Genomic DNA, 22,971 nt, shown 5'->3' on the forward strand with positions numbered 1-22,971 from the left:
TACCTTAAGTCAAGAAATTATAAGTACATAGTCCTTAAGCAACTGATTCTTTCCACTAAATAAATTAGACACACGGATTAATTTATGTATTTGTTTTGATTCTTTGTAAAGAAAGACAAAATGGGCGATAAATAGAGCCGTACATTACGAAGAGACTGGAACAATTTTGTGTTTTGCTGACTGCAGTAATATCACACCGGAAACGCGGCAACACTGTGTCAATTCGACACCGCGTTTCCAACCTTTCTCACCATTGCAGGAATATCGCTGTTACCCGTAGATGTCAAAGCATTTTTTTTCTCGGTGTCATTTCTGCACAACATTTTAACACCATTTAATGGAATTAAGGTTGACACCGACGGTTGCTACTAATGAAATTCTGGGGTTTGTTCCCAAGTTGCTAAGAGTGAATATTATGTTCCCATATGTGAAAATTGTATTGTGTTTGTGTTTGCGGAGTGTTTGTATTATTGGATTTGAAAATGATGGGATGGTGATGGAATGACCAAATAATGACGATGGTATAATAATATTTCTGGGCATCTGCCCAGCAAAAACTAGAAACTATTTTATATATTTTTGTATATGTAGAGTAATGTTCGAGATACAACTATTCTAACTATGTAACCGTGATCTGATACATATTTAGTGCGCTAACTATATCCCGTAAGGGGTTTAATGAACAATCAGAATTTGAAAATCTGTTTATGATCAGTTAATACATTTGTACTTAATGTTTAAATTATAAGAAATCTGCCTATTTATTTCCTATCCACATTTTCGTCTTCCATTCCTGCATAAATTTTACTCCCTCCGAGAGAAGGTGGTATTTGGTCACGTTCAAAATCCGTGCTTAAAGACTTCCTCAAAAGTTGCGTGTTCTTCCCGTAGACTTGAACGTTCCGCCGGATTTCTTCCGAGAATGCGGCCTTGCCAATGTTGGCGAACACGTTGAATGAGAGGGGAGCTGAATTAGAGCGGAGGAAAAAACCATAAGGACAAAACAATTAAGGGCTCAATCATAAAATTGAGGGCTAACCCTGATCTGTAAATTCTCAAAGAAATCTGGCAAGTTTGAATAAAAATCACACTCTTAGAAATGGGGTTACGATTATAACCAAAAAGTAAACGTATTCATATGACTCTACCCCCGTGGTCATAAATTTGTAACTAACTGGTTACAATTGGCTCCGACTAATTATGAAGTTTCACCGGCTTGATATCAAATTGAATTCACCACAGCTAATAAATTTATAACCACTCGATGACAAATTTATAACCACGGCGGTAGAGTTACATACATTTATTTTCTGGTTACAGTCGTAACCCCATTTCTAAGAGTGCATTGAGACAGACTCCGTAGAGAATTGGCAAAGTTACATATGTTATCTGGGAAATAACCATTTTGTTTCAAAAAATTCGTAGCATTTTTTTGTACCATCTGACATCATGATTTTGAATTTTAGTCCAATTTTTTCAAAACTATGGCAGATATTGTAAGCAAATTATTTCGAATATGGAGTACTCCTCCTAAAGTGAACTAATCATCGTTTTTGGGAATTTTTCCTTTTTTATTTACAACTTTGACTCGCCAAATAATGACAAATCTATTAAATCTATTACCGTTAGCAACGATGATTTTGTCGATACATTCAGGATAATTTTGGACGAAATTGATTATATTTTGCACGAACATTGTGACGCCTGGAAATTGGAAATATGTATTTATTTATTTAGCTCAATACAGGAGTCACTTGGTAACATACATGTTCACATTCATTCATTTAATCATGATTGAATAAATTATTCATTCAATATTCACATAAATTGAATGCATATTGAATGAATATTTTGTTCTGATTTTTTAATAAACGAGCATTGAATGAATACCTAGTCAATTCGTGTGTATGAATAATGAATGAATATTTTTTCATCATTCATTTTCTGCTCAATCCTTAATATATACATAGGCAAAGTGGGGAAATTCACAACATTTTGTGAATTTTGAATAAAATTAATAAGGAAGGCATGGTGAATAATCAATAAATATTGGATAAGGAATGAATATTTTTTTCAACGCTCTGAATGAATGAACTTTGAATGAATAAATATTGTTTGAACATGTATGTTCCTAATTTCGCAAATTGCAACTTACATGCGACACAGGAATTTTGCTGAATAATGAGTCCATCCAGGTTTACGAGGAGATGCCCACGCGTCACATTTTTATACTTTTCCGTGAAATCCAGTACCAACTTGCACCCTGATTCGAACGCGTGTTCATAGAAGCGGACCAACTTGTCATATTTGCCTTGTATGATTAACCTTCTGGCGTCGTGGTTTCTCGTTTCTAGTAACATGACTACGATAGATATTCCGTCAGTTTTAGGTAAATACACTCTTAAAAATAATGTTACCCTTTTAAAAAGTAAATAAATGCGCTCTGAATAAACCAACAATGGAGGTCTCCCAAGGCTTGCTCACAGATTTGAACCGAACTAGCGTCAATCGATCACGAATTTAATTAGTATGCAATTTGCGAATGGAATTATCTGCCAATGCGCAGGTTTGGCGGACATATTAGCACCAAAGCGGGAAAAATGCACAGCAAATTTGGAAATTGAAAAACTTGCCAGCCTTGGGGGTGCGTGTTCTCCTCTTTTATAATGCAAATACCTTTGCTAAACCAGCGCATTGGGAGATAGTTCCATTTGCAAACTTCATACTAATTAAATTTGTGATCGATTGATGCTAATTCGGTTCAAATCTGTGACCATACGTTGGGAGACCTCCATTGCTAGTAAACTATGCCAAAACTGGAGTAAACTTTACTCTTTATTGAGTTAACCTTACTCTGTATGAATTTACACTCTTAGAAATGGGGTTACGATTATAACCAAAAAGTAAACGTATGTTACTCTATCGCCGTGGTTACAAATTTGTCATCGAGTGGTTACAATTGTCACCGACTTATTATGAACTTTCATCGACTTGGTGTTTAATTGTCACCAGAGATAATAAATTTACAACCAGTTGGTGACAAATTTACAACCACGGCGGCAGAGTCACATACGTTCACTTTTTGGTTATAATCGTAACCCCCTTTCTAAGAATGTAGTATAGTTTAATTACTTTAATTACTTATTTATGACTCAAATTGCTATTATTATTAAAGGGTTAACATGATTTTTAAGAGGGTACATGCAATTTTTAAAGTACAGCGTGAATAATCTGGTATAAACATTACCGAAAAGCACAAGTATGTGACTCTAATATAGTGGTAATGATAAGTTGTGCCGTGTGGTAAAGGCTTGTTAATAAAGTTTTACCATCGTGGTAACGAATTTTTACCACCTGGTAAAACATTATTACCAAACTTATTACCGAGAAATCATTACCTGCGTGACTTTACTGGATTATTAAGAGTGTAGGAACAGCGACTGTTCTAGAAACTTACAAGGTCGCCCGAGTTTATCCCTCCCATCTAAGTAAAACCGTATGTCGTCATCCAAAGGTTCCGATTTCCGGTCTAACTCGTATTTTTCATCATCAATTCCACGGTCTTTTCTCCATTCCAAGTGCTGAAAGGTCACGTGTAAAATTTATTTTTGGCTTGATAAAGTCATTTTTTACCCACCCACCTGAAATAGTCTCTCCTCCGCTGCACCGATGTGGAAATTGCTGGCTGAAAAATTATCACAAAAATTGATCAAATAGATATTCAGGGGTGCACACTTAAAAATAATGTTCTCCTTTTGTACGCAGAGTTAATATAGTTTCAATCCTAAATTAATTTAGCGCACTCTGAATTCAATATTAGGCAAACTGGACTCAATCCAGACAAACAAACTCTTAAATATGTCAAAAATTTAAATTTTTGGGATTTTCTCGACATCTAAGAAAATATTAAAATTTAAAAAAAATAAAAAAAATAAATTTTATCAAAAGTTTCATTGAAATCGACAGTTGAACTCATTGTCATCATATCTTTAACAATTTTGAATATCCGTTCAGGATTTCAAAAGTTATGGCGGTTTAAAAATAAAAAAACATTCAAATTCGGCAAATGTGGCGCCACATCATTGCTCCAAATATGAGCTTTTCACGGAAATAAAATAAAGTTAATGCTTCATCAAGGGGCCTAGCAGATTCCAAAAAAACATAGTGGGTATCCTGGACACGACTATCACCTCGAAAGTATCCCTTGTAAGTTTTATTCTTTATGAAGTTAACGTTAATCTGGCCTTTATAAATACAGTACAGTTTATCTGATACTGAATTCAGAGTGCATTAACTTGTGAGAAGTGTTACATTATTTTTAAGAGTGTCCCCACAAGAGAGTGATGCTAGTGGAAATATTTGTTTACATAATTATGATGTCTTATAATTGGACAAACTTCTTACTTCGCAACCACTTGACGAGATATATTTCTGATTTCATGTAATCCTGCGGCATTTTGTCAACTACTTGAGCACGGAACTGGAAATTTTGTGAGGAGTGATTCCTGTAATCGTGTTTCAATTATTTTTATTTACACACTCCCGATAAGACCTTACCTTGTCCAAGAGAACCTTCTGATCCAGCGTGAGGGTCACATCCTTTTCAAAAGTTGAACCCGTAATGGTAGGTAGAATTGTGACGAAACAGAAAATTACGAATTTCTTAGGTGTCTTCTCAAGCATTGTAAAAATATTCCTGCGTAATAAATAGTTTTACAAGATTCACTAAAATCTCGTCAATAGAATTAGAACACGTTCTTAAGACTTTAATTATTTATACATGTGTTCTTTATTTTACTGATTATTTGTTAGGCATACACAGTGTGGTTTAAATGTAATGTTACAATGGAAATTTTTCAATGGGAAAAATTCGTAAATTTCCATTCGTTACAGATTTAGCATTGAGATTTGTATTACTTTTTATCGAAACTTATGAAACACTGGTGACAAAATCCTTAAAATACTGAACTTCAAAGGCAAACTTCTGGAACTAATGGAGGTTTTGCGAATTTTTCCCATTGAAAATTTTCCATTTTAACCTGACATTTAAACCATCCTGTATTGCTCGATTTTTTTTATAAGACAAATAAAATAGTGGGGACAATAAAAGAATACAGTACCAAACCTGACAGTAATATGTATTTATGCACAACCAAGTTAAGCTTTTAAGGTTAGGCTGTTTTTTTCCAAATGTGAACACGTGCCCAAGGACGAGTGTACACCTCACCAGAAGCCGTAAATACTCTATTAATTGCCTGGGCTAAAATTCAAAATTCACGGAACCGGCTACAATTAGAGACCCGGCTAAATTTTGCCCCGCCCAAAATTTTAAGTGTTGCAAGATCATGCTGGCTCAATTTGAGTTTTATTATTTAGAAAGATATGCCATCAGTAACCCGTTCACTTTAAATCAACATCTTTAGACGAAATTTAGCTGTTTTTTTTAAATTTTCTGTCATGATTATGCACATTATTAACTTGAAATTTATAGGTAAAAATTAGTAGGTAAACTTATTCGTTGATTGTGTAGCATAATGTGCAACATTTTTCTGGAATTGACTATGAACGGGGACATAGTTTACAAGACAGGCCATACGTAATTAGAGACCCGGTTAGGGCCAGGGTATTCCGACCCCGGGTTTTACTGGGTTGGGGTTTTGGGGTTTTACTGGGTTTTACTGGGTCGCAAATCAGTAAAACCCAGCGGGTTTTACTATGTTAAAGGGGTTTTACTCGGGTTTTACTGGGTTTTACTCGGGTTTTACTAAGTTTTATCTAAAATTCAAATAGATAAATGAATAGAACCAATTTGCAAGTACATATCTAACTCGAATTAAGTACTCTGATTAGTATTCTGCAAATTTCTATCTTTATTTCAAATTTGCCTTTAAGCTCCAGAAATCCCAACTTACAGCTTAACTTGGAGTTTGATCATATTCGTGTTTTTTGGGTGTTCCTGGCATTTTGCATTAAAGTTTTATGGTAAATCTTGAAAAAATTCATTAATTTAACAAATTTGTGTAACATTGCAATTTTTAACAATTCACCCCAAACATTGAGTAAAACCCAGTAAAACCCAGTAAAACCCTAAAACTCAGTAAAACCCAGTAAAACCCAGTAAAACCCTGGGGTAGTTGTTTTCGGAGTAAAACCCCGGGTTTTTCCGAACCCTGAATAGGGCTATAAATAAAGGTTTTACGGTAATTACAAAACCAGCCGAATGTAAACCTGGATACGAACTTGTGTACATAAATATATTTCCAAAACCGTGTGAAGTTTTAATCTAAATGGTACAATACATAAGTAAATACTTAATTGCATACCTTTTGTACTTTTATCAGAAAGTGGCGTGTAAATACTCTCTGGTTGGTCCCAGTAGAGTCAGCCAGCACTCAAAGTATGTATGCAACATGTAAATGGTACGCAGTATTTAAATGCGGCTTGGATTACTGAATTTTTGTACAATAATGCAAAATTGTGAGAAATTTTGACATTGTGAGAAATATTCCCATCGTATTTATTATCCTTACAACGAAATGTTTAATTGCATGAATAAATATGTGCGATAAGCAAGTATGTATACACTAAATAAACTAACTTGCTTTTCGAAAAGTAAAAATGTGTGCTGCTTTGTTTAAAGTAAATGCATCTCTGAATGAAGCAAATATGAGAACTTTAGATAAAGTACATGATTTTTGGTACTTTGTTTTAAGCATTTGCAAATGAATGCTTTATACCGAGTGTGTTATACTACAACTGAAGCATTACAACTTCATCCAAAGCTTAGTCGTCTTAATTTGCTTTGGATAGAGCAATGGAGCCGTATGCTCCCTCTGTTATCCGTGCCCCGCCACTACAGTCCCAATCCGTCTTTTCGCTAGGAAGGTTGGCCGTTGAATCTTTTCCTCTGCTTATTTTAATTTTCTAATTATTAAGTAATTAATAATTGAATTTACCTGCGCAATATATATACGAAATGGAGTACAGCGAGGTAACTCGAGCATTAGAGGAACTCGGCTTGGAGAAATATGTCAACGAATTTAAAAGTTAGCCCTTCAGCCATTACTTTTTGTACAATTTCGTCATGAGTTTTTATATAATAATTTCAATATCTTATTAATTAAAATTTTTTTATATTTATGCAGGAAATCATATAAATGACAAGGCCTTCGTTCTGCTAGTGAGAGAGGATTTGGTGGAAATCGTCCCGACTATTGGTCACCGACTTCAAATATTACGGGCAATTGATGTATTAAAAAGCGGTCAGGTATATTGTTGTTTCAAGTGTAGCTTAGGCTGTCGTAGTTTACAAGAATTGTTAGACCACTTGAAAGATAGTCACAATATGACAGGCGAAGGTATATATAACTGTGTACATTGTGAAAGTCTATTTACTAGGAAGGCATATATCAGGCATTTAAAAAATGTTTATAAGGTCCATAAAAACTTCTGGAAGTCAGTTACAACCATGGACTGTGATGTCACGAACACGATCGATCAAATAGATAGCTTAGATTCTATTAATCCAATAGACGTTCAAGATAATCCTATGCATAGCTTACAAGTTATTTTGTCTGAGATATTAGCCAGTATTTTGAAGTCAGGGAAAGTTCCAATGAGTACGTCGGATCATATCTTTGATAATATAAAGAAATTTACAAGCAAGTTATTATTAGTGGCTGGTAATTTAGTTACGAATATTGTAAGAGCAAGTAAGTCTGATGAGGAGAAAATATGTGAAGTTTCCCGTAATTTTTCAAATCTAATGACTATTTTTGGCCCTTTTCAATCACGGTACAAGTTGGACAAATTTCTAATTCAAAATGATTTTATGATTCCCACAAAGAGCATTATTTTAGATACGGACATTTCGTTTTTGCAAAATAAAATCTCACGAAAGCAGATTTATAAGCCAATTTCTATGCAATTCGTCCCAATGAGAAGTTCTATTCAGCAACTATTAAAAAAGCCAGGATTTTTTACGTCTCTAAACCGCAGTAATTCATACAACTCTGAGTATTTTTCAAGCTTCCGAGAAGGTGAACTTTCGCAAGTATTCGCCCAATTAAAAGAAATCATTTTTGTAAATCTATATTATGACGAGGCAGAAGTAGCAAATCCTTTAGGCTCCAAGGCAGGGAAACACAAATTGTCAAATTTTTATTTTTCAATTATTGACACACCTCGCCATTTGCAAAGTTCCACTGACAACATTATTCTTTTAGCCAGTATAAAAACCGAAGATTTCAAAACATCGGGTGCAAATACGGTTTTAAAGTGCATTGTGGATGAATTGAGGGAATTGTGGCTAGATGGAATTGACTTCAAATTGAATAATATAACAACTAATGTCAAAATTTGTTTAGCTCAAATTAGTGGCGATAATTTAGGGCTTCATGCGCTGTTAGGTTTTAGTGAAGGTTTTACAGCAAATTTTCCATGTCGCAGGTGTAAAATGCACAGATCAGAATGCCAAACCTCGGTTGTGGAAAATCTTAACAAATTTAGAAACATTTCAAATTATGAGAGTGATGTTAATTTGTGTGACCTTTCTAAAACTGGAATTAATTTCAATTCAATTTTCAATGAGTTACCCTATTTTCATGTAACAAAAAATTTAGTTTTCGACATTATGCACGATTTACTAGAAGGAGTGATCCCAGATTTTATGGTGCATTGTTTAAATCGCTGCATAACTAAAAAATACTTTTCATTGGACAAATTAAATTACAGATTGGAGAGTTTTGATTATGGTCTTCATTATCAGAACTCTAAGCCTTCTCAAATTAAGCTCAATCATTTGAAAACAGATATTAAAATAGGGCAAAATTACTCTCAAAGTTTGTGTTTGGCACTCTGCTTTGGGCTTTTAATTGGCGATATGATCCCAGAGGAAGATGAGATTTGGAGTGTTTACCTGCTACTTAATAATATTCTTATAATTTTATTGGCTGATAAAATTACTAAGGGTGGTATTATTTATTTGGAGTCAATTATTTCGGAGTATTGCTTTAAATATAAACAACTTTTTTCCAAGTCACTCAAACCCAAACATCATCATCTTCTCCATTATGGAAGGGTAATTGAGCAGATTGGTCCTCTAAAACAATTTTGGAGTATGACATTCGAGTCAAAACATAAATTTTTCAAAACCACAGCGCATGCAATAGGCAATTTTAAAAATGTCCCGAAATCTCTCTCTTACCGACATCAATTATCAAGGGCCTTCAATTTGCTATCTGTTAGAGAATTTGAACAGCACTCGTTTGAAGTTATTAACTACGATTTTGTCCCACTTTCCTCTAATAGTCATTATTCGTTACTTTGTGAGCGTTTTCATAAAACAATTGAGCAAGAAATAAAAATATCAAACTTAGTTGCTCATAATGGTTGCGAGTTTAGGATTGGTAGCGTTGTACTTTTAAAGTATTGTGATCTTAGCCCTGTCTTTGGGGAAATTCAACTAATTATTTTAGAAGATGACGATTGTAATTTTTTAGTTAAGATTATAAATAGTAGCATTGACTGTGCCAAATGCTGTTATAAGGTAGAGATTTCGGATTGCTTTCAAATTATTGATATTAATGATATAGAATATTATCAGCCGCTGTATTATATGTCGTCTTTTATTTTTAATGACATTAGTAAATATCTTGTTCTACCTATAAAATATCTTTAAAATGAGGCTACTTCTAATTACGTAGCAACATTCCATATCCCAAGCCGTGGACGACGAGAAATCAAATTTTAGTGCATCGTTATTGGACGAAAAGGAAATGGAAGATCGTGGATTACGTTGTGTCGAATTGTTTAGAAATTCTTCATTGCAGCTAACACCAAAACGAAAAGGAGTGCGTAAAAACCCGGTAAATTATAAGAATTAGGGCTCGACGAAGTCGATAATTAATATAGTAGTATATTGTCGTTATTCTATTATAGAGAATCTTGCAATTTACTCCAACTAAGACGGATTTGACGAGTACACAAACTCCACCAGAATTTCAAGATGGTCCCACCATTAATGAACAGAATTCACACGTTAATATTTCTGACGTAATTTCTCAACCAAGTTTTGTTTTTGAAACTCCACCATTTGCGCGTATTCCTGATAACGTTCAATATATACAGGTAGAATTTCATTTAATTTAGTTTTTGATGCAGGTATGTATAACCATTACTTTGTTCATACATAGGTAAACAACCAAAATTCGGACACGGGCAGAAACAACATCTATGGATTTGTAAGACTAAATTTTGGTGTACAGCAATACAGGCTAGATAATAATAATTATTTTTTGCTTATATCTTCATAGAATATCGAGGAGATTCTTCTTACGGATGAGAATGCTCGTCGTATCATCAACTCCAAAATTCCGGCGAATGACTTCATTCTCCGATCAGATCGGCAAGCTGTAGCGGGGGTTTTGATCAAAGAAATCATGCGATGTCTTGGCACATGGTACCGCATTAATAATACCAATAAATTTAGTTGCATGAAATTATGTCTAGGTTCATTATTCAACATTGTATTTTTCTAGTCCTAGCAAAAAGGCGATGGAACAGTTGGCCCGGCATTTGGTACAGCGATATCCGTGTTTTGGTGATCCACGACGCCCTGAAAACGGATGGGAAATGTGGTTTTTCCACACACATATGGCTCCTTCGGCCACTGGATTTCTCGAGGAAAGGCTCAAAAGTCAAAGGAAAAAAATGAACGCTAAAACGGCTCCAAATATAGATATCGATATTATATTTATGGAGCCATCTTTGTGTTGGGATTCTGATAATGAAGACGGTGAGTAGTTTTTAATTGGCTAAGTTTAATTTATCTAATATTATTTATTTATTTAATCTAGTTACTAACGGTGCATGTTTGACTCAACAGATAATCCGGAGCCAGATGAGGCTAAACTGGAATTTATGAAACAAAATGTTGGATCTGAAGTTATTAAAATGATGAAGGAAACTGCATTTCAAAGAAGAACCATAATCCGAAGACATTTTGATGCGTACCACAAACAGTTGGATATTTCAGCATTGGCGAAATTGGCTGAAATGATGAGACCATTGTTTGATACGGAAGGCATGGTAAGTATTTCTATAATATTGAAATTAGACAAATTTAAATTAATTATGTAGGTCAGATTTCTTATTTTTTACGTTTTTTATTATGACGATTTTCTTTTCTGCAGAAATCAACAAATGTAGCGGAGGTCATCAATTTGAATAAGAAAATGTCGCCGTTTATCTTAGCTCTGGGGTCTACGATTAACTTAGAATTTGAAGCGTTTTTTGTAATTTTACAGAAAATCGCCATTCCGTGTGGTGAAAAATTTATAAAGGCCTTAGATACATGTTTCAAACTTTTTACTGTTCTCTATATACCACTACCTTTGGAATCGTTAGATTTGTGGATGTTTATTGTTTATGGTGTGGGAGGTAAACCATTTTCCCGAGGTCAGATTCCGCCAGTTGTGCCGTCTTTAATTGGACAGATTCTTCCAAAAATTTAGACTTTATATTTCCATTTTTTTTAAATTTAACGTTATTAGTAATGTCAACAGTCCGAATTTAAATGAGTTTAGTACTGCAGTATTATAATTTTAAATACTCAAATATTTTATAATCGTTGTTATAGTTATTATTGATGATTAAGTGTAATTAATTAATAAATTACTCGTCAATCATAAACAATAATACGTACTTGATTTATGACCTTCATTTAAAGCATGGTGATCCTTTATAAAAAGTAAAATGCACTTGATCTGAAGCATATCATAAAGCTCAATCTAAAGTAAGCTCGTACCCCGAATTAAGCTTGCGCTCACTTCATCTGGAGAAGTAACTGTGCTTAATCCATAGCTTGCTTAATTACTTCAGTCAGAGCAAAACTGGTTGCTTTTATAAAGTAAAGCTCGAATTTACTTGATATGGGGAAGGGCACTTTTTACTCCACCAGAAGTCGTTTTTTACTTTAGACGAAGCGATTTGTTTTTAGTGTGTATGCCGTTGATATATTATTATTGACATGGAATGTTATCCGATCCGCCGTCTTCCATCCTTTGGCTACGTATTGAGCTTCCTCTTACTTTATCATTCCATACCGTCTCTGCTATATTTTAAATTTATCAAAATTGTATATGAATTGAATACATAGTTTCTATTATTTACAGATGATCAGATTTTGAGCAGCTTGTCAAAATTTCCAAGAAAACCTGGAAAAATTGACTCATAATGTGTTTATTTAATAAACACACAATAAACTTTATTCCAACATATTTCTGATTTACTTTTACACATATGTTACTCCTTATTTATTTATTTTTTTTGCATATCATGTCGCTTAAGATGTCTGACTTGTGTAGATATTTCTCAGTGAAATCTTCACGTCCTAAAGTTTTACGTATTACATACACACTAAACAAAGTTGTAGAAAATTTGTACAAGGTTGTGCAAAATATTGTCCAAAAGTTGGGTAAAAAAGAGGATGACACAACCGGTGGTTAAACCTTACTCAATCTGGTTGAGTAATCCCTTTTGTACAGGGTGGTTTAAATGTCTGGTTACAATGGAAAATTTTTCAATGGGACAAATTCGCAAATCTCCATTAGTTACCGAAATTTTGCCTCTAAAATTCTATATTTTAAGAATTTTGTCATCAGTGTTCCATAAGTTTTGATAAAAAATAATAAAAATCTCAATCCCAAATCCGTAACTAATGGAAATTTACGTGTTTTTCCCATTGAAAAATTTTCCATTGTAACCTGACATTTAAACCACCCTGTACAACTATTGAGTGAAATTTGATCAGCAAGTTGTACGATTTTTACTCAACCCGATAATCAAAATTCGCGCAACTAGCAACTAAAACCTGATAAAGTGAGTGATTAAATTTTACTCTTCGGTTGATCAAAGTTTGTCTTTTATTCTGATCAAAATACGGTTTCTTATTTACTAAAACGTATTTGTATTTATTATTTAGTCTTTAATTTCTTATAAATTATAATAATTTTGAAATTCTTCGACTCACCGAGATGAAAAAATTTCAAAATCACCATTTGGTTACATTGAAGGGAAACGTATGTATGGCACAAAAACCCGCATAAAATGGGACGTTAAAAAATATCTCGTGTTCTAAACTTTTTCTGCTGGAAGTGGTAAAATTGGCACTAATAAAAATATGTAGACTAATAAAACTTCTACCTTATAAATAGAGGGTTTTAGAGCGTGTCGGAATGAATTATGAGGCCTTAACTTCGCTTGGGACGCGGAACAAGTTGGATAAAATGATGATGTATGCACATAGTGTTAGAGTATTTAGGTTAGTTATTTTCCATACACTCTTAGCAAAATGGTATTGAATTTAACTGAATCATCACCAAACGGAGTGCATATATGACTTAACCAAATTGTGATAATATTTACCCCACGTTGTGATAAATCTTCCCCACAATGCGTTAAATCCTCATTATCTAGTGTTAAGTTTACACATTGTGGGGCAGATTTATCACAATGTGGGGTAAATATTATCACAATTTGGTTAAGTCATACAGTCTGCGTCATATCTTTATCAAATGTCGTTTTTTCGGCGTAATTTTTCTATCGACGCTCTAAATGTGGTGAAATTTTGTACAAATGTTGACACTACCATTCTCTAGTATGTATGAAAGTATGGCTATGTAAAAAAAATTCAGAAGATTTTTATGCAAAAAAATCTGAAAAAGTGGTGGTGCAAAACTTTATCAAATTTTAGAGTTTTCAACAATTTTGGCAAATTTTATTGTCTTTTACTAGATTATATCAATCAATTTATATCTCTCAGTACTTAGTGGACCCTCCTGCCTCGGAAATGACTTGGAATATTCGATTTGGCATTGAATCGACTAGTTTTTGTAGAGTAGCTTTCTCCACTTTCACCCAAGCCGTTGAAATTGCTGTTTTCAGTTGATTAACGTTGTCGTACTGCTTCCCATTTTTGTAAACTTCACGCACCAAGATCCCCCAAAAGTTCTCGATTGGATTCAGGTCCGGGCTTTTGCTTGGCCAATCCAATACACGAATTTTCTTTTGGAGAAAGTAGTCCTTCGTGAACCTTGAAGAATGAATACTGGCGTTGTCCTGCTGGAAAATCCATTTACGACCGCCCATTTTTGCTCCAAACTTCAGGAGATGTTCCTGCAACATTTTAGTGTATCCTGTAGAGTCCATAGTCCCTTTAATGAAAGCCACGTTACTTCGACCCTTTGATCCAAATGCCGCCCATATCATGACGGATCCACCACCGCTTTGCCGTTTGGAGAAAACAATTTTTTCTTTGCGAATATCATGCCAGTAAGAGTGAAATCCATCTGGACCGTCCAAATTCCATTTCTTTTCGTCACTGAAGACAATGGAATCCCATTCTTTGGACCACGTCATGTGTTTTCTTGCCCACTCCAACCGGTTCGCTTTATGAGTGCTCGTGAGGGGTGGTTTTCCTTTCATTTTCTCATATTCAATATGTGGCGAGTTGTTCAACACGCGTCCAATAGTTGACCTGGAGACTGGTAGCTGCAAACGAGATGCAATTTGGGCGCAGGACACGATTTGATTGCTTGCTTCATTCAAAATCCGTCGTTTGTCCCGTGGCGTAAGTTTCGGTGGCCGTCCTCCTGGATTTTTTTTCCCGTAATTTTCTCCCAAATCAATGTAATTCTTGACTGTTCCATAATCTCTGCCAATTTGCCGTACTATTTCACTGATTTTACAACCAGATTGGTTCAGAGCTGAGATTTCCCCTTGTTCGAATGGACTCAAGCGTTTGTTTTTCTCCATTCTCTTTCTACAGTACCAAAAAGAAAAATTGGATAATTTGACACAATTTTATTATTAAGTAATGCTAGGTTATACATTCTGAATGTTTACTTACCAATAAAGGAACCAGCTTTTCACAAAAAAATTTATTTAAGTCAGAGAAAGTAAAATTTGATAAAGTTTTGAACATTCACTTTTGCAGATTTTCCCGGGTAAAACTCATATGGAATTTTTTTACATAGCCATACTTTCATACATACTAGAGAATGGTAGTGTCAACATTTGTACAAAATTTCACCACATTTAGAGCGTCGATAGAAAAATTACGCCGAAAAAAACGACATTTGATAAAGATATGACCCAGACTGTATATGCACTCCGTTTGGTGATGATTCAATACCGTTTTGCTAAGAGTATAGCCTTCTCCATAACGGATGTTTATGGCACCGACTTTTATTAGACCTCTGTCAGCTCGATCTTCACATTCCCATTCTTGAGAGTAGAGTTTAATAACACTTCCTTCGTTTATAAATAGGTCAGACACCTGGAAAGTGTCGTGTGAAGAGAAAAACAGTTTTCCATACATTTACATATGTATCAATATATATTTTATGATGCATGATGTCTACAAAATCATGTTGTATGTTTACAATAAAGAATCAGTCGATTGGCAACCGGCGCGTTGAATCGTTCTACTTATTTACCACTGTACACAGATTTGTAATAAATTTGATACTGCTTGCGTTGAAGAATAATTTGTAACTTGAACGAGGAACATTGTACTTAAATAATTTTCGTTTACTTTGACTTGTTCCATGACATATAAATAATTTGTCTCGTCCCCAATATTTTTGCGCATTCGGCACCACAAACCTTGTAAATGTCACGATTTTTGCATTATACTCGAGTATAAAATCAGCTCCCAAACCGTTCCAAACAGAGAATTTGACTTTCTACTTTTCCAACTTAAATTAAAATTTCCCGTGAAACTAAACCTCTGCCAAAATGCATGGAAATGTAGTTCTAGTTTTCCTACTTTTCGTGACCATTTTTGACCATGGGTTGACCACCCATGGATGTCACCTGGTGACTTCTAGCAAATCAATACCCTGCATGGACCTCCAGGCCACGTCCTTCATCACCAGCGCCACCTCCACATTTGGCCGGTTTGTTGAAGGCGCATCCACAAATCGAAGGGACACATGTTCGCTGTCAATTACGGAAATAGTTCCACCCTTAATACGTATGGTAAGCAGGGTGTTTTAGTCAATTTTCTAAAAATCTAACAAGGTGATGGTGCGAAGTGTAACACTCTGAAATTTTCGTATTGTGACGCTCATATCAGTGAAATATTTATTGACACAGTTCTTAAGGTTTTCAGAATTTGTCAAAAGTAATTTAGATACCATGAAAATTTGGCGATTTTATTTTCGAGCGGAAGAGGATAACCTGAGTTTGATTTACAAAAAAATGCCAATTTTTCAAGTTCCACCTAAAATATTTTGACAAATTCTGAAACCCTTATATAAGAACTGTGCCAATAAGCGTTGTACTGATATGAACTCCATGCTACCAAAATTTAAATAAAATCATAGTACTACACTTGACACATTCGCATTTTTTAGTTAATAAAGATTCCTTAATTTCGAATAGGACAATTCTTTCCACAAATCCGTCCTTTTTACATCGACACTCGTACAAATTCGCAACTTCACGGGATGCGATTTCTCAACGATAAAACCGCCTTTGTCATTGATTCTGCCAACCATCGCGTTCTGAAATTGAGTCTCACAGAAGACTCAAATAATTTCCCGATCGTGTTGAATTCCACCGTTTTCTGTGCTCCCACCAAACCAGAGGCTATGATGGAGCCGAACGACCTGACCCTTTCGCGGAGTGGCACTGTTTTCACTTCCGGAATGATGTTCACCACTTTTCCGCACAATAGGGAAGGAGATGTTTGGAGTTGTACGAAAAATGGGGAGGTAAGGAAACAAAGTTTTTCGTAGCCATGACCTTCCAGATCTTCTCATGACCTTATGACCTTATGACCTTCATGACCTTATGACCTTATGACCTTCATGACCTTATGACCTTATGACCTTCATGACCTTATGACCTTATGACCTTCATGACCTTATCATATCTGATAAATGCATATAACCACCTGGGACCTGAACTATACACCTTAAGTAAAAATATGTAAAATCCAGTCAAGGCTGAGTGAAAAAAAATAAATTTTTACTAACAATGAGGAGGTGTGAGGTGGTTATCACCGATCGGGACCGGACTAATTTTAAATTGTTCAGGCCCTGAAATAAGCCCACCCGTATTTTTTCGTTTTTCTGAATGGGCATGTTTAAGCCCTTGGCGGAATTTTAGAAATAAATTTCAACCAAAATCTGGATTTTTTAAAATCCTGTAACTTTTCGAATTTTAACCCGATTTAAAAAAATAAACCCAATTTGTGTTCAGATTTGTGTTCAATTTGTGTTCAATTACATCCCTGAAAATATAAAATTTCATGTTAAAAAATTTAAAAAATTTGATATTTTCAAGCTATTTGAGAATTTTTAGAAACTCGGAGTTTCTAAAAATTATCGTTTTTGGAGTTTCAAACTCCAAAAACGATAATTTTTTGAAAATTAAAAGTTTTCAAAAAATGAATATTTTTTATATTTTCAGGGATGTAATTCTGAACATAAATTGGGTTTATTTTTAGAAATCGGGTTAAAATTCGAAAAGTTAGAGCATTTTTAAAAATCTAGATTTTGGCTGAAACGTATTTTGAAAATTCCGCCAAGGGCTTAAACATGACCATTCAGAAAAACGAAAAAATACGGGTTCGCTTATTTCAGGGCCTGAACAATTTAAAATTAGTCCGGTCTCAATCGGTGATAACTACCTTACACCTCTCCATTGTAAGTTTTGCGTAATTCTCTATTTTGCTCGAAACTTTCAGTGAAATTTACACATATTTGTTTTGAGTAAAAAAGGGTTAAAAATCTATTACCTAGGTAGAGTTAAATAAATACTTCAAGCCGGTATTGATTTGGTAATTACTTTCTACCAGATTAGTAGTAATATGTCGCTTAGTTGAAAAATTTTCAGTGCCACAACCAGGGTTCGGAAAAACCCCGGGTTTTACCTTGAAAACAACTACCCCGGGGTTTTACTGGGTTTTGGGGTTTTACTGGGTTTTACTCAATGTTTGGGGTGAAGCAATGCAACTTACAATGTTACACCAATTTGTTAAATTGATGTATTTTATCAGGATTTACCATAAAACTAATGCAAAATACCAAAAACACACCCAAAAATCATTCATATGATCAAACTCCATGTATAGCTGTAAATTGTGATTTTTAGATCATAAAGAAAAATTCTAAATAAATATAGAACTTGACGGAATATTGCTCAGAGTGCTTAATTAGAGTTAGATAAGCACCTGGAAACTGATTAGATTAATTTATCTATTTGAATTTGAGATAAAACCTAGTAAAACCCCAGTAAAACCCCTTTAACATAGTAAAACCCGCTGGGTTTTATTGATTTACGACCCAGTAAAACCCAATAAAACCCCAAAACCCCAACCCAGTAAAACCCGGGGTCGGAATACCCTGGCCAAAACGTTAAATAAACTGTAATACCAGTTCCGGTATTGTCATACATACATATCTACATACACTTGGGTCATTAATGATTTAATTCCAATCTTCTAAAAGTTTAATTATCCAGGCAAAACGACTGGAATTGATCGGCCGCACGAACGGGATCGACCTTTCGTTTAACGAAACGCGTCTCTACGTCTCCGAAGGAACGCCATCCGGTCAACGGATCTGGGTTTACGAGGTGGACGTCCATGCCGGCACCATTTCCGGGAAACGGTCGTTCGCATTTTTCGAGTATCCCGCCGATTCCGCCCAATCCATCGCGATTGACGGGATGAGGACGGATGTGCAGGAAAACTTATGGGTGACGAGGTACGGTGGGAGGGAAGTCGTCGTTTTTAACCAGCATGGAAAACTCATTGGTCGAGTGGGAGTATCGTTTCAGAATCCGACTAATTTGGAATTTGGGGGAGAAAACGGCACCACCCTCTTCATCGTGGGACAGTGCGAAGGAGCCGATGCGGGATGTGTGGATAGTATTCAAGTCGCCACGCCGGGGAGATCTTGGACCATTTTACAGTAAATCCCTTATTCGCACATGTAATTATGTCTCTTAAATAAATTTGTTAATTTGAAAAAAGTGACAATTCTGGAATCTGAATATGAGAATAAAAAGTTCCGTGTAACAACCAAAAATATTGAATAATTTTTTACATTTTTCGTCCTCTGTATAACTCCTGAAATCAGAACAATTCAAGTTTTGCATTTTTAAATTTTAAATTTAAATTAAATTTTTTACTCATCCCTAGGATTTATTTCAGAAATTTATTTGATATGCAGTCAAACGTCAACTACTAAATATTAGCAGGAGCTATCCAACCAAGCCTCAGTACTACTGATTGTGAGCCAGTACATATTGAGGCATACTCTTAAAAATCTGGTAATAAATTCTTAATACCGCGTATTACCCACGGTAATACGCAGACGGTAATTTACCGTCTGCGTGGTAAGAATAGGTATCACCATCAGCGGTAGTATGGCCAAGCTCTATTACCATTTCTTCCACCAAATGGTAGCAAAGACTACCAGCTGGTTAAATTGAGAGTCTTAATTCGTCCACCACCGCGGCAAGGCAGCATTTAGTCTCATGGAAAAATTGAGGTGTTACCGTGCAGTAAAAGTAATATCTACCAGCACGGTAGAGTCATATGTTTACCGCGTGGTAACAGAATTTCTTAGAGTGTATCAATATAATTTTACAAAAACTCAACTAATTTCAGACTAAAATTGTTTGCAATTACATATCGTCGGACAAATTCCGAAAGGGCCAAAGTGCAGTCGATACATAATTCCGAAAGGGGCTAAGTACATTAGAAAATCTATTGAAAAGACCTAACTGCATTTTCAATATAACTGCATATGTAACCGCAATCCCTGAAACTGGGAATATTTAATTTTGAAAATTTTAACCTTACGATTGTCTCGACCGACCTTTAGTATTGGACTACTTATGGTAAAATTATAAAAATTAAATATTCACAGATTCAGGGATTGCGGTTATATATGCAGTTATACTGAAAATGCAGTTAGGTCTTTTCAATAGCTTTTCTAATGTACTTAGACCCTTTCGGAATTAAATATCGCTTGCACTTTGGCCCTTTCGAAATTAAGCATCGACTACACTTTGGTCCTTTCGGAATTAGTCCGACGATATATGTAAATATAAAATGCATCAAAATAAATTTCATTAACAAAACGTGTGTTTATGGTAAAGAAAGGAATATTTATTCCCGAGCAATTTAAACCAATCCAGGAATAATTATGTAAATATGCCAGTAACTAACTTGAGCAATATTTTTTATTTCGCTCGATACATAATTTAGTCCCTTTTTCATCCCAAATTAAATATTTACTCAATCGTAACAGAGTTCATTTTATTCCACTTTTTAACATCGTACTCCTGCCGGCACAATATCCAGTTGATCTTGTCCACGAAAACCATCCCCGCCTTGAGCTGGACTTGTCGCGACGCGTCGTTGTCCACCATGCACTCCGCCCTCGGAAGCAGCCCGAGGTCCGCCACCTTTCTCGCGAGCGCCTTCATCACGATGATCCCCAACCCGCGGCGACGAAAGGCATCCTCCGTGTGCAGAATCTGCAGCAATCCGACGGGGGAGTGGACCGCATAGCTGGCAAAGTCGGGGTCGCCGTCTGGATTCGCGTACACCCCAACGGACCCCAGGTTGCAAATCGTGGCGGATAAATTACCCTTCGAGTGGGGCAGTGTCCAAACGTAATTGTTCAAAATTTGGTCAATATCCGCATCAATGGGGCGAATGGAGGAAACCCTCATTGAAATTCCATCGTTTCGAGTGTCTTGATAGGTGTATTCTGCAATTAAATTTTTCACTTTTTCAATTAAATTTTGAAGCAAAAAAAGACCTATTTATAATGCTCGTCTAACATGTTGTCTCTGATTTTGACTAAATTTGTGTCAATCCATCATCCATTTATGTACATACCTAATGTAAAATTGTCAAATCCCACCATGTCCCAAGGGCAAGTTTGACAGAGATATTTGCCTCTGCAGGCAAGGAATAGCGAAGCAAATTTGCAAAGTTTAAAATTTGTCGCGCTTTACGAACGTCTATGTAAATATTACGTCACCATTTAGCGGGTGGGTGGTCTAAGTCTACCTAAATATGTATCTTTCCCATGTTAAAATTCCCTATCTTTAATGTTTACGTTGAGTGGGTGGGTGCTAAAATCGAGCATTTTTGACGACGTAATAAATGGACGAACCCTTCCGGCATATTTCCTTCTCTCTTTGTGCAAATATCTCTGCCAAACCGTAGAGCAAGGCGTATTGAAAATTTGGCAAAATTGTCGACCGATTCGCACTAATTCGCACAAAATCGGTGAGCATACACACTGGGAGATTTTTTTGTATTGCTAGAAATTGGAAGAAAGGAACGAACCCTTCTCATAATTTAAAGCCGTGTCCACATCCAAAACATGCGCATCGCATGGATTGTCCTTATATTGAATTCCTCTCTTTTCCAAAATTTGTCGCAAATACGAGTCCAGAAAAGTTTGCGGGATGGATCCAAAAATGTGGGTTCGATCCCAGTCTATTAATTCCTCGAAGGATTGCATCATCCCGGAATTGATGGGAATTAATTCTGGTGGGCGGAGTAGGATGCAGTATTCACTGTGAATCTACATAATTTCCGTGGAACATGTTAACTTTTTCACGGTAAAAAAGTTTACGTATTTTGGACATAATTACATTATTTTGAACGCAAACGACAAATGGGTCGGCCCACTTATCAAAATCTTGCGTTTCTTCGTCATCCTCGTAGAGAAATAAGTCCGAAATCGTGGGTTCTTTGATGAGTTGAAGGATCTTTTGCCTCACCATGTTCAAAACCTGGGAATAAATGTAAAGATAAAATTATCAGACGCCTATGCTGTCAAATTATGCTAAAATTCGTAACACTGGATGGCAAACTTTATTAAAGTGAAATTTGCCATAGGGATGCTCTCTCGATGCGAAGGTTGCATTAAAAGAGGAGAAAATGTGTCCTAAAGTTACAGAAAAAATTATAAATAATTTCCCAATTTACTATGCTGTCTGTGCAAATATCTGTGGCAAATGTGCCAAATGATATTATCTTTTCTGAAAATTTCCTTTTAATTAAATTTGTGATTGATGGACACTAATTTGCACAAAATCAGAGAGAATATTTACGCTGCGAGACCTAAATCGTGGGAGAAATACTGGGCTAAAATGTGTGATTGAAAGTTAAATACTTTGTAATCGTTTTTCAAGTTAATTATTTTCTTTCATCTCATTTTTTTACTAACCGATATTAATTAATTTTTATGAGCAAATATATAATTTATCACCTGACTAGATTTTGGCAAATGCTTCATCAAAGCAGAATCCAACCGGGGTAATTCCTCATTGCCAAGTTTCCTAAATTTGCCAGGTTTACGATTTGATCCCATATTAATTAAGATTTATTTTCAATCAATTTCTAATCAATTTTTCCACCACCCAGTTGCCAAGTTCATGGCCTGACTTGAAATGAGAGAATATCGCGAATATAAGTTGGTTTAAATTAAGTTTTCATGCATACATGCATACATAAATAGTTCTTATTCTATACATATTTGCATACGTTACTTTATAATAAATTTGTCATTCATGAGACTCTGGTTTGCTCATCAAGGTCAATGTTAAGGTTATCCAGTTACGAAAAAATTAATAAATTTATCCATTCATCCCACCCACGAACGTGCATGTGTCTGCATTCTGACCACAATGCCAGACTGCCAAGTATGGGGCCGTGCATAAAGCGTATGACCAGGTTCTCTTAAATATTTAGGTATCAATTTCAAACTAAATGTCCATGTGACTTACATAATATACGTACTTCATAGCAATGATGTACGTATCTATGAGGGTTTTCACGACCTTCATAACTGTGGATTCGTAAAAAAAATATTCGCAAATTTACGTAATTTCCGACGGGTTGACGTGAAAGACCCTTTGTAAAAAAAT

At 35.3% G+C, this 22,971-nt stretch overlaps 4 protein-coding genes across 5 annotated transcripts; 2 read left to right on the forward strand and 2 right to left on the reverse strand.

Annotated features, from left to right (window-relative positions):
* Positions 1-527: 527 nt before the first annotated feature.
* LOC118433028 (SEC14-like protein 2) lies at positions 528-5,051 on the reverse strand. Of its 2 annotated transcripts, none has more exons than XM_035844572.1 (7): positions 4,558-5,051; positions 4,405-4,480; positions 3,642-3,685; positions 3,458-3,581; positions 2,156-2,362; positions 1,624-1,704; positions 528-967 (listed from the first exon to the last, which is right to left on the reverse strand). In XM_035844572.1, exons 1-7 carry the CDS (start codon positions 4,681-4,683, stop codon positions 762-764), a joined length of 864 nt encoding a protein of 287 aa, XP_035700465.1. In that variant the 5' UTR covers positions 4,684-5,051; the 3' UTR covers positions 528-761. The 2 variants fall into 2 exon arrangements, with proteins under 2 accessions (XP_035700465.1, XP_035700466.1); XM_035844573.1 differs by having other exon boundaries at positions 4,405-4,505; positions 4,558-4,661.
* A 4,002-nt stretch (positions 5,052-9,053) lies between these two features.
* LOC118433026 lies at positions 9,054-11,587 on the forward strand. The gene is made up of 7 exons (XM_035844565.1): positions 9,054-9,866; positions 9,940-10,128; positions 10,194-10,241; positions 10,314-10,459; positions 10,539-10,795; positions 10,886-11,088; positions 11,193-11,587. Exons 1-7 carry the CDS (start codon positions 9,777-9,779, stop codon positions 11,511-11,513), a joined length of 1,254 nt encoding a protein of 417 aa, XP_035700458.1. The 5' UTR covers positions 9,054-9,776; the 3' UTR covers positions 11,514-11,587.
* A 4,924-nt stretch (positions 11,588-16,511) lies between these two features.
* On the forward strand, positions 16,512-18,987 carry LOC110861247 (gluconolactonase). Its single transcript, XM_022110349.1, has 2 exons — positions 16,512-16,778; positions 18,532-18,987. The coding sequence occupies exons 1-2, from the start codon at positions 16,512-16,514 to the stop codon at positions 18,985-18,987; spliced, it is 723 nt and encodes a 240-aa protein (XP_021966041.1).
* A 1,179-nt stretch (positions 18,988-20,166) lies between these two features.
* LOC110861276 lies at positions 20,167-22,495 on the reverse strand. Its single transcript, XM_022110379.2, has 4 exons — positions 22,314-22,495; positions 21,694-21,834; positions 21,383-21,623; positions 20,167-20,795 (listed from the first exon to the last, which is right to left on the reverse strand). Exons 1-4 carry the CDS (start codon positions 22,413-22,415, stop codon positions 20,314-20,316), a joined length of 966 nt encoding a protein of 321 aa, XP_021966071.1. The 5' UTR covers positions 22,416-22,495; the 3' UTR covers positions 20,167-20,313.
* Positions 22,496-22,971: the final 476 nt, after the last annotated feature.

Source organism: Folsomia candida, unplaced genomic scaffold (genome assembly GCF_002217175.1).
Source record: "Folsomia candida strain VU population unplaced genomic scaffold, ASM221717v1 Fcan01_Sc039, whole genome shotgun sequence".
Taxonomy (NCBI): Eukaryota; Metazoa; Arthropoda; class Collembola; order Entomobryomorpha; family Isotomidae; genus Folsomia; species Folsomia candida.